This window comes from Alexandromys fortis, unplaced genomic scaffold, assembly GCF_014885135.2.
Source record: "Alexandromys fortis isolate MF-2015 unplaced genomic scaffold, M_Fortis_MF-2015_v1.1 scaffold_363, whole genome shotgun sequence".
Classification (NCBI taxonomy): Eukaryota; Metazoa; Chordata; class Mammalia; order Rodentia; family Cricetidae; genus Alexandromys; species Alexandromys fortis.
Genome location: NW_026068233.1, coordinates 207,129 through 218,796, shown reverse-complemented (window position 1 = coordinate 218,796; position 11,668 = coordinate 207,129). Strand labels below are relative to the sequence as shown.

The 11,668-nt window shown below is 45.7% G+C and overlaps 1 protein-coding gene across 1 annotated transcript in view; it reads left to right on the top strand.

The window, feature by feature from the left end:
- Nucleotides 1-1,027: 1,027 nt before the first annotated feature.
- Ddx23 (DEAD-box helicase 23) overlaps nucleotides 1,028-11,668 on the top strand; it is a 19,727-nt gene continuing 9,086 nt past the window's right edge. Inside the window, exons 1-3 of the mRNA XM_050130890.1 lie at nucleotides 1,028-1,147; nucleotides 6,750-6,955; nucleotides 9,012-9,122. Coding sequence (XP_049986847.1) covers nucleotides 6,750-6,955; nucleotides 9,012-9,122 — 317 coding nt within the window. The 5' untranslated portion in view covers nucleotides 1,028-1,147. The remainder of the gene's footprint in view (nucleotides 1,148-6,749; nucleotides 6,956-9,011; nucleotides 9,123-11,668) is intronic.

Here is an 11,668-nt window from a genome sequence, read left to right as displayed (position 1 = left end):
ACAGGAGACTGGAGAGATAGATGTCTCAGTGGCTAAGATAACTGGTTTTTCTTTCAGAGGACCCAGGTTCAATGCCCAGCATCCACATGGCAGCTCACAACTGTCTGTAATTCCAGTTCCAGGGGATCTGACACCCCCACACAGACATACATGCAGGCGAAACACCAATGCACATGAAATAAAAATAAAAAGAGAGAAAGACTAGACCAATAACTCTGGGCTTAAGACAAAGCTGATGATGGGAACACGTCCTGAAGGGAAGTGCTGCGTACCCCAGTTACTCTCTACTGTCCCAGCAGGTACAATTTTCATTTTGTTTTGCTGGATGCTGATGCTGAGGTTTGGATTAAAGAGAAAAAAAGTGGGTATATGACTAGAAGAAAAATTCGGGGGGCTGATGTGGGAGAACCTGGAGGAAGAAACCAACAATAACAAGTAACCTAAGTGGGCAGATCTTAAAGAACAAGAAAACGAGGAAACCAGGATCCCATCTGGAATGTTGAGTCAACGGTAAGCGTTTAGGAGAAAGTCCTTCCGGGGAAGCCTTTGGAATGCTAGCTCATTTATTGGACGGGGGCGTGAGGCATTCACCCTACTGGGGGTTCAAGGTTGCTAAAATACCTTCCTAAGATTGGAGTACCGTGAAAACTGTACTACCTCAATATCAGGCTGCTCCAGTTAACTAAACTAATTCAGTTCATCCAACTCTAAAAGGGAGGCAATAATCTCTCTCACGATTTTTATAAAAACTTTTTCAAAAGTTGTAAATTATTTGTTGCCGTAAAAATCCCCTCGCTGTAAGATGCCAGCTATGACTGAGATTAACTGCAGTGTCTACTAGAAGATTCCAGAGAGAATGAGCCACCGGAGAACCTTGCAAGTGGGAAGACAACACTTTCTCCCACAAAAGCCGAACCTTCGGTGAACCACACTACCCAGAAGATCTTGCGTCCCGCCGGGCCCTCGCGCCGTGCATTCCGGGATTGGTAGTTTTGGAGCCCATTTGTCTGTTCGCGCAGTACAGGCCCAGGAACTCGCCTTCCCGGCTACCTGCGCGGCCAGGGCGCTCCTCCGCGATCAGGAAACGCGAAAGATGGCGACTGCTTGGCGACGTTGAGGCCGCGTTAGGCGGTTCAGACGCGGGGTGGTGAGTCTTGGGCAGTGGAGGCGGCTCCCACGAATTTGGAGAGTGGGCGAGAGCGGGGAGATAGCTGTGGCCTCCGCTTCTGGGACCAGACGGGGAAGAACGCCTCAGGGAAGAGGCACGAGCCCGGGAAGCTCAGGCGGGCAGGAGTCAAGGGGCGCGGGGCCCCGGGAGCAGTGGTGGCTGCCTGGGGCACAGGCCACCTCCAGGACGATGTTATGAGCCCAGACTTTGGTCCATGGACATTGCGCTTGCTATACCTCAGTCTGACTTTATTCTTGTTCCCTTACTTCTGCCAGACTGGAACTCTGATGTACTTCAGAAACCAGTCTGTGCATTCCCGCTTCGGCATCGCCAGTATTACTGCTTTTGACGGAAATTAGTTTTAACCCTCACCCACAGTTACACATCTTCAAATTCTTCCCATGCTTTAAAAAGCACAGGAGCCACTTCTTCCGTGGATCCTTCTCTATCATCTTTACGAATGGAAAGAAACTGCTACTTGTCTGAGCGTTCTTCATCTTGGCGTGTCTCATACCTTCTGCTGCTTCCTGTGCTCAGAATTTTATTTTGTAACTTCCATAGAGCCTAGAACCGAATCTTGCATATAGTAGCTTTTGATGAACAATTAAATGAAAATAATTTGTCTTTGCCCCACAACAGACCTGGGAAGCACAGCCAGGGTGTTCTGTAATCATTATTGCCAATTTTTGGTTTTGCAGTCAGGGTCTCTTGTAGTTTAAGTTGGCCTTGAACTCAAAATGCAGCTTAGTCTGTCCTGTCTTTGAACTTGCCTTTGAGTCTTGACTTTGCCTTCTTAGTGCTAAGATTACAGTTGTGGACTACTTAGCATTTCCTATATAGATATAGATATATAGATGTGTGTGTGTGTGTGTGTATGAATGAGAGAGGAAAGCAATATTTTCAGATGAGTGGTGGTGGTGGCGCACGCCTTTAATTCCAGTACTTGGGAGGCAGAGGCAGGTGGATCTTTTGGGTTCGGGGCCAGCCTGGTCTACAGAGTGAGTTCCAGGACAGCCAGGGCTACACAGAGAAACTGTCTTTAAAAACACACACACACACACACACACACACACACTTCCTTGTAGGTCACCACAGGAATTCTTCTCTAATGTGATCTTTGGCTGTAACCTCCCGTTTAAGCTCTTCTAGTGTTCCCATTGAGATAAAGGTGCCTTTGCCCTGGCCCCTAACAGTTTATTCCGCTTTTTATTGTTAGTTGCAGTTCTCTTTCACGGGTTTGTATTCTTCCCCTTTCCCACCGTTGAAACAGCTGAGGTGAATCATCCCATACCTCCAAATCTTTGTTGACTCTTCTCTCTCTCTCTCTCTCTCTCTCTCTCTCTCTCTCTCTCTCTCTCTCTCTCTCTCTCTCTCTGGTGTTTGGCTTCTGCACTGTTACATTTTTACACCCTACCCCCATTGCTTCTGCTGCTTTTTTCCGGTTTCTTCTTGGCACTTTTCAGTGTTAGAGTGTGCCAGAGCTGGACTGTGGATCTCCTCTTCTGCTTTTTCTTTACCCTGCTGCCTGCTTAGATGACATTAAGACACAGTGACCTAGCAGCTGTCTCTGTAGTGGTGACTCGTATTTTTGTCCTTCCATGTCTCTTTTGGGTTCCTGGTTTCTCCTTCTGTCTTCTTTCTAGAATCTCTATGTGGTTGCTTCACTGATATCGCACAAACTGGCAAAAATAGCTCTTTTGTTCTGTTCCTTCCCTAGTCTTCTCTGGTTGCTTCACTAAAGGCAACAAAAAACAGTAGGTTGCTCAAACATATATTTAGGAAATGTCTTCTCACTCTCTCACCCCTCCCCAAACTTTGACAGTAATATATTTATTTTATCATCAAGCAGAGTTTGCAGAAGAAGTTGTTTGTGTTAATTGTGTGTGTGTGTTGTGTGTGTGAGTGGTGAGTGCATATGTGTTGGGGCAATGGTGGCAGGGAAGGACACTGGGTGTCCTTCTCCATTCCCTCATTCCCTTGAGACAGGGTCTTCCATTGAACCTGGAATGACGTCCTGCCTCCACCTTCTGGTAGTCCTGGGGTTACAGGCATGTTTAACCATGCCTAGCTTTAACGTGGAGATTGGGAATTTAAACATGACAGCAAACACTTCTACCGGCTGAGCTATTTCCCCAGCCCCAAGCACTGTCTGTGTCTCCTCTTTTCCTTCTTTCTCTTTATCAGTAAGTCTTGTCAGCTCTGCTTCCAAAGTATGTCCATCTCTGTTTACATCCCTAGAGCAAGCCTCTGCAAGTTCAGTGTAGAATTTTCTGGAATAATTTTGACTCACGGTTGGTTGAATCTGTGGATTCACTGTATTGCAGCAGCATACTAAGTCACTTGAGGAATTATACTCTGTTTAAAGCCATCTGAGTGTTCCCATTGGTTTTAAGTTATTGAAATCCAGTGCCTTTGCCCTGGTTTTCAGCGGTTTCATGATTTGACTTCCACTCACCGATCTCATTTTTTATATATGTATGGGTGCTTTGTGTTCATCTATATCTGTGTACCACTTGAGTTCCTGGTACCTGAGGAGGTCAAAACGGGTTTTGCCTAGAGTTACAGGTGGTTGTGAGCCACCATGTGAATTCTGGGGACCAAACCCAGGACCTCTGATAGAGCAACCAGTGCTTTTAACCATTGAGTCATCTCTCCAGCCCCATCTTATCTTTTGAAAAATCATTTCTGTATTTATTTTATTGTGTGGTGTAGGAGGAGTGTGTGCCACAGTGCCACATGTCTAGGCCAGAGCATGTGGAAATCAGTTCTTGTTCTGTCCTGTAGATCCCAGGGATCAAACTCAGATGGTCAGGCTTGGCAGCAGGCACCTCCTGAGCCATCTTGTGGACCTCACACTGACCTCATCTGGAATTAGCTTCCCTTTGGGTCAGTACCCACTTAGCTGCAGTCTCTTGAAAGTGTCAGGCATGTTAAGCTGTTGTTCCCCCTTGCCTTGTGCTGTCTGTAGGTTATTTTTCCTGATCTCTCCATGGCTGTTTCTTTTATCATCAATCTCGTTGTGAATGTCATGCTAAGAATTCTTCCCTGAGCATTCTCTTGTTCATATCTCTATCTCATATTACCTTGTTTTGTTATCTTTTTTGTGTTCATTCTGAGTATTTGAAATAATGTGCTCCACTGTATGAACTCAGAGACTGTTTACTGTCTCCTCTCCAGGACCCAGAGCAGCTTCTGACACTAGTGGGTGCTCAGTACATACTTGCTGAAAAATGAGGACAGGCATGGTGGAGTGCACTTTTAATCCCAGCATTTGGGATTAAAAGCAGGTAGTTCTCTGTGAATTAGAGGCCATCCTCATCTACATAGTGAATTCCAAGCCAGGACTACATAGAAAGGCCCTGTCCTAAAACAAAAACAGCAACAACAACAAAATCAACCAAAAAAAGAATGAACAAGGGCCAGGATGCTTTATAGAGAAAAGAACTCTCTATATAGGTTGTTTTCTTAGGGCTGTAAGTAGGAGAGAGACATACTGGGAAATGTATGATGTACTGATTTGGATATCCATCGTTTTTTAGTCAATTATGAGATAAAAATAGGTTGTCTTCACCTTTAGAAAGTGCTGTTTGTTCATTTTGGTTTCTCATCCTTAACATTTCCCTTCCTAAGCATATGGCAGTTCCTGGCTGGGGAAGGAGGATTCTAACAAAATGCTTAGGACACTGATACTCCAGCTGAGTCATTCGGGAATAAAATAAACTCCTAAGATAACGTGCCCACGTCATAGGGATGATGATGGAATCGAGGCAGTTTCAGACTTGCATGCCTCTTTAACTCCTAGCTGAATTAGTTTTCTAGTCGAGAACCGTGCAGTGTGCTGTGCTGTGCTGTGCAGCGCTGCGTATCCCAGGTGGGGGGTACTAGGAGGAGGGTAGACAGACAGCCCCCAGGCTGTGAGGGTCTGAGAAGAGAATGGCCGGCAGCAGCTCCAAAGCCACAGAGAAATCCTGTCTCGAAAACAACAAAAACAAAACAAAAGACGGGGTTTCTCTGTATAGCTTTTGCTGTCCTGGAACTCGCTCTGTAGGCCAGGCTGACCTCGAACTTACTGAAATCCACCTGCCTCTGTCTCCCTGAGTGCTAGGATTAAAGGTGTGTGCCACCACTGCCTGGCTTTTTTTGTTTGTTTGTTTGTTTTGTTTTTGTTTCTCGAGACAGGGTTTCTCTGTCTAACAGTCCTAGCTACACATAGTCCTGGAACTAGCTCTTGTAGACAAGGCTGACCTGGAACTCACAGAGATCCACCTGTCTCAGGCAACACTTCTATGACTTCTAGTTAGGACACTTTTTGTTACTTAATGTTCTATACTGAAATAATTCCAGTTTCCTAGGAAGTTGGGAAAAATGTTCTTAGAGTTCCTGTGCACCCTTCACCACATTTCCCATTGGTCACTAGAGCTGCTGCTGCTGCTGCTCCCTCCTCCTCTTCCTTCAGTGTGTGCAGGTGTGGGCATGGGTCAGAGGTTGACAGCAGGTATCATTATTTTACTTTATTTAAAAATCTTTGACACTTCACATTTATTTTATTTTGTGTGTGTGTAAAAGATAGGTGCAGGGGAGGATTGAAAAGGGGGATGTACATGCCATAGAGTATGTGTGGAGGTCAGAGGACAACTTGCTACGGGTTGGTTCTTTCTACCATGTGGGTTCCAGGGATCAAACTCAGGTCAGCAGGCTTGGAGATGTGACAGCAGGCAACCCCATCCCAGACCCCCACTGCCCCTACCCCTGTTCCCAGCTATCTTGCTAGCCCAAGAAAATTTCTGATCTTGGTGGGCTAGTATATCTGATAGACACCTAGAAATAGAAATAAGTGTTTACTAACTCTTCCTCTTCACACACATACCCCAGACAGTAGCCCAGGCTGTCTTAGAACTCACTACTTAACCCAGGCTGGTCTTGAATTTGTGGTTATTCCTCCTGCATCAGCTTTCAAAGTGTTGGGATTACAGGTATAAGCTAACACAGTTGACTTCTAACACATCTTTTTAATAATAATTCTTCGTAGTTTAGTTACAAAACAATGGTATCCTCATTGTATATATTTAGAAGTGAATATGCACCCAGGTGTGTGACCTCGAATCCTAGCACTTGGGAAACTGAGACAGGAAGATCACCGTGGGTTAAAGGCCAGCCTGCGCTATAAAGTGAGACCCTGTCTCCACAAGCGAATAAGTGAATATATAAAAAGAAATCACAAGGAGACAATATAGTGTAATGAATAAGAGTGGGCTTTTTTTGTTTGTTTTTCAAGACAAGGTTTCTCTCTGTTGTCCTGGCTGTGCTGGAATTCACTCTGTAGACCAGGCTGGCCTCAAACTCACAGAGATTCTCCTGCCTCTGCCTCCTGAGTGCTGGTATTAAAGGCGTGTGCCACCCCTCCCAGCATAAGAATGGGCTTTTCAAGTCAGACTACTAGGTCTTTGCTATCTAGAATTTGTGATACCTCAAGCAATTAGTATATGTACCTATGCCTCAGTTTTCTCATCTTTGAAGTAGGTATACTAATGTTTTGAGATTACTGAACTGTGCGTAGTAAGTACTTGTGTTTCCCACACAGATGGCAGGAGAACTGGTTGACAAAAAGGACCGAGACGTATCACCCAAGGAGGAAAGGAAGCGATCACGGACTCCTGATAGAGAGCGAGATAGAGACCGGGACCGGAAGTCCTCCCCATCTAAAGATAGAAAGCGGCATCGGTCACGGGATAGGCGGCGAGGAGGTAGCCGTTCTCGCTCTCGGTCCCGCTCCAAGTCTGCAGAGAGGTAAAGTGACTTTGTATGTTTTCACACAAGAAGAGGGAGAGCATTGATGCCTCCAGCGTTAATCAACCGCTTTTCCTATACTAGCTTACCCTTGTCCCAGGTGGACCTGCAAGTTCTCTCAGCTTTCTCTTTCCTTTTCCCTTTGGTTTTCTGAAGTGTGGTGTCAATGTGTAGTCCAGATGGACCAAAACGTAGGGTGTTCCTCTGCCCCAGACACCCAGCATAGTGACTAGTTCCTCAAGGTTAAAAGTGAGCTTATAAGGTGAAGATCCAGGTGGTAAGGAAGATGGCTCAGCTGTTCTCACAGTTCCTGATGCGCTTGCACTAAGTAGCTCTGGGAGATCCTTCAGGATGAGGAACTGTGCGCTGTGCAGGTGCGGGCCAAGGTCTGGGTAAAGTGCTTGCTATGCAAGCATGAGGACCTGGGTTGGGATCCTGAGTACACATGTGAGAGGCCACGTGTGGGAGCATGCGCCTGTAATGCCTACTGTAGCAGGGGCTGGCCTACTTGGCCTGCCAGCCTAGCCAATCGGTAAGCTCCAGGTTCAGGGAGGGATCCTGGTTTTTTAAGAAAAGAAAAAAGGAAGAAAAAAAAAAGATGAGGGAAATGGCTCAGTGGCTAAGGGCACTGGCTATTTTTCCAGAGGACCCAGGTTCTACTTCTAACACCCACATGATGGCTCACAACTGTCTGTAACTCTGGTACAAGGGGATCTGATATCCTCTTCTGGCCTCCTTGGGCAACAGGCACACATGTGGCACATGAACATCCATGCAGGAAAACACATAAATAAAGTAACTTTTTTCTTTTTAAAGTAGAAGGACTGTGGAGATGACTCAGTGTAAGCATCAGGGCCTGAGTTCAAATCCCCATCACCGAAATAAGAAGCTAGGGGTGCCTGTAATCTCTGGGACAGGCAGATGCCAACAGCTCACTGGTCAGTCAGCCTAGCCAAAATAACAGGGTTCCAGTCCAGTGAAACTAGTAGTCAGGGTTCTCTGGAGTGACAGAACTTAGAGTATACCTCCTTATGTATAGAAAAAGGGGGTTACTAGATTGTGGTTCAGCTAATCCAACAATGGCTGGCTGTGAATGGAAAGTCCGAGAATCCAGTAGTTCTCAGTCCACAAGGGTGTATATCTCAGCTGGTCTTGAGTAGACACTGGAATCCTGAAGAAGTAGGCTCTAACACCAGTGAAGGAATGGACTTGTTAGCAAGGCAAGGGAAGCAGACAAAGAGCAAAACCTTTCTTCTTCCTTGTCCTTATATAGACTTCCAGCAGAAGGCGTGGCCCAGATTAGATCTTACTACCTCAAAGATTTGGATTAGAAGTAGATCTTCCTACTTCAAATTAAGCAAAACTCCCTCACAGGTGCACCCATCATTTTTGAGTTTTAGTTCCAGATGTAGTCAGGTTGACAACCAAGTATAGTCATCAGAGGGACCTTGTATAAGGCTGAAAGCTGAGGAGGAAGACATCTGATGTCCTACATGCACATGCCTGGGCGTTTGCACCTGCACACCTCTATGCATTCACCGTGCACACATACGCCGTGCACACATACGCCGTGCACACATACGCCGTGCACACATACGCCATGCACACATACGCCATGCACACATACGCCATGCACACATACGCCGTGCACACATACGCCGTGCACACATACGCCGTGCACACATACGCCGTGCACACATACGCCATGCACACATACGCCATGTACACATACGCCATGCACACATATGCCGTGCACACATACGCCGTGCACACATACGCCATGCACACATAAACACACAGGTGACACAAATAAAATGGAGTGTGGTAGAAGACATTTGATGCCAGCTCCAGCCTGCACACGTGTACACAAGGGTACATGTATCTACACCTCCATACACACCACACACACAGATCTTACTAGAATTTCCCTGAGAAATACATTTTCCAGTTTATTAAACACTACTTTGAGGAAAAAGCATGGGAACCTTCTCAGGACCTCAATGAAGGAAGAAATTCTAGAAGTAGCAAGTGATTTCTTAAATGTTTTGTCTTCCAGAGAACGACGACACAAAGAACGAGAGCGAGATAAAGAACGGGATCGGATTAAGAAGGAGCGGGACAGAGACAAGGATGGACACAGGAGGGACAAGGACCGCAAAAGATCCAGGTAACAGTGAGTGTGGGCTTTAGGCTATGCGTCACCTTTGCTGCTCTGTGGCTCAGCTTCATGGGAAAAGTAGATTCTATTGGTAGTTTCCACAGAGTGTACTTCCTAAGAAAGTGTGTGTTATTTTCTATTTATTTGTTTATATATTTAATTATTATTTTATGTTCATTGATGTGAGAGTCAGAGTTACAGACAGTTGTGAGCTGCCATGTGGGTGCTGGGAATTGAACTCAGGACCTCTGGAAGAGCAGCCAGTGCTCTTAACCGCTGAGCCATCTCTCCTGCCTGATGTTTATATATTTAATTAGCGTCTTCTTACACGGCCCTGGGTGGCCTGTAAGTTCCTACCTGCTAGGAACCAGGCTTGCCTTGAACTTACTATCTAGTGATGGATAACCTTGAACTCTTGCTCCTCCTGCCTCTGCCTGTGTTGGGATTGCAGGTGTGAGCCACTGTGCTGGCTCAGCATAGATCTTTTTTGGAAAGTCAAATGGCTCTTCCTTTAAGTGGTCTGTGACCTGTGGAAATGATTAACTACTCTCCTGACCCCGAAAACCCTACAAAATGAAGTAAATCAAGGAGTTCAAATCTTCACGTTTACTTTAAGCACATCTGTGTAATTGCCCATGCCATCAAGGGTATGCATATCTAAAAAGCCACCAGGTATCTGACGGATGTCACTCTAAATTGTGCCGTCCCAGCAGTATAACGATGGAGTCCATAGATATTCCCAAGACAAACAGTGGGGCTGGCACCCCTAAAACCGTTGCTGAATTTTGCTGCACGTGCTTAAAAATATGGAGCAGTGCTGAAGCTCAGGCTTCCAGTCCCTGAACAGCAGGTGAATGGAGCACTAAGGCGCGCCGGTGCCCTCCCACAGCCGGTGCCCTCCCACAGCCTTGGAGCACTAAGGCGCGCAGGTGCCCTCCCACAGCCATGGAGCACTAAGGCGTGCAGGTGCCCTCCTAGAGTTCAAGGTTGGGTTAATTCATGTGAGCTTCCCTCAACATTAAAATGATTCTCATGGAATAAGAACAAACTGTTTCCCAAGCCAGAAGAAGAAGCAGCTAAACAAGAAGAGATATCCCAGAAGAAACTGAGGAAACAAAATCTTACTGCACAGGGATCATTTAGCATAAAATAAACACAAATAAAAGTAAAAAAAGAAAAAAAAAGTGAAGTGGGGGTAGGGATGTTCAGTGGTAAGAGCACAAGGGCCTGAGTTTAGATCCCAGACAAAAAAGTCAGTGCTGCCAAGCAATGATAGAGCATGATGAAGCAGAGACAGCCTGGTCTACAGAGCAAGGACAGCAAGGGCTACTCAGAGAAACCCTGTCTCAAAAAACAAAACAAAAAAAGAGGAAAGAAAACAGAAAGAAACATGATGTTCTAGCTATAAAACAGAAAGGTGGAAATTGGGGCTCTTCTTCCTGTGGCCTCTGCGCACATATTGAACACACATGCACCCACCCCTCCACCCCCCACAAAACAAAAAGCAGAAAGTAAAATAGTTAAGGTCACATTTTGATGTTCAGAATATTCTTGGAATTTATAAATTAATTTGAAAATCTTACCGGTTAATCAAACATTCCTATAACTCTATTATACCATTCAATTGCTTATCTAGGCTACACAAATAAATTTAATAGATTAATAGAATATCTTTTAAAATTTTTAATTTGGGCTGGAGAGATGTACTCTTGCAGAAGACCCAGGTTCAGTTCCCAGCACCCAAATCAGGTGATTCACAACTGCCTGTAGCTATAGCTACAGCCCCTTAGGACCCCGTGCATCTGACCTCAGTGAGCACCTGCACTCACCTGCACACTCCCGCAGACACATGCACATAATTAAAAATAGAAATAGATTCTTAATTTTAAAAATTTAGATTTATTTATTTTTATTTTGTGTGTGTGTGTGTACACCAATGTATGCCTGGTGTCCCCTGAAGTGAGAGGAGAGGAGGGCATTGGATCCCTGGGACTGGAGTGAAGGATGGTTGTGAGCCACCATGTGGGTGCTGCAAAAACTGAGGACAGGCAAGATGGTTCAGCGGGTTAAAGCACTTGCTGACCAACAAGTCTGATGACCTGAGTTTGATCCCCAGGACTCTCAGAGTGAAAGGAGAGAACTGACTTCTACCAGTTGTCCTCAGACCTTGTACAAATGTACAGGTGCACATGCACACGTGTGTGCACACAAAATGTGGCAATAAAAAATGTAAATTAAAATAAAAGGGCCAGGCCTGGTGGCATACACTTTTAATCCCAGCAGGAGGCAGAGGCAGGTGGATCTCTGTTAGTTTGAGGTCAGCCCGGTCTACAAATCGAGTTCCGTTCCAGGACAGCCAGGACTAAACAGATAAATCCTGTCTCAGAAAAAGAAAAAGAAAAAAGTACCGGGTGTGGTGGTGCATGCCTTAAGTTCCAGCACTTGAGAGGCAGAGGAAGGCAGACCTCTGAGTTTGAGCTAGTGGTTTACAAAGCTAGTACCATGCCAGCCAGGGCTAGAAGGAAGGAAGGAAGGAAGGAAGGAGGGAGGGAGGG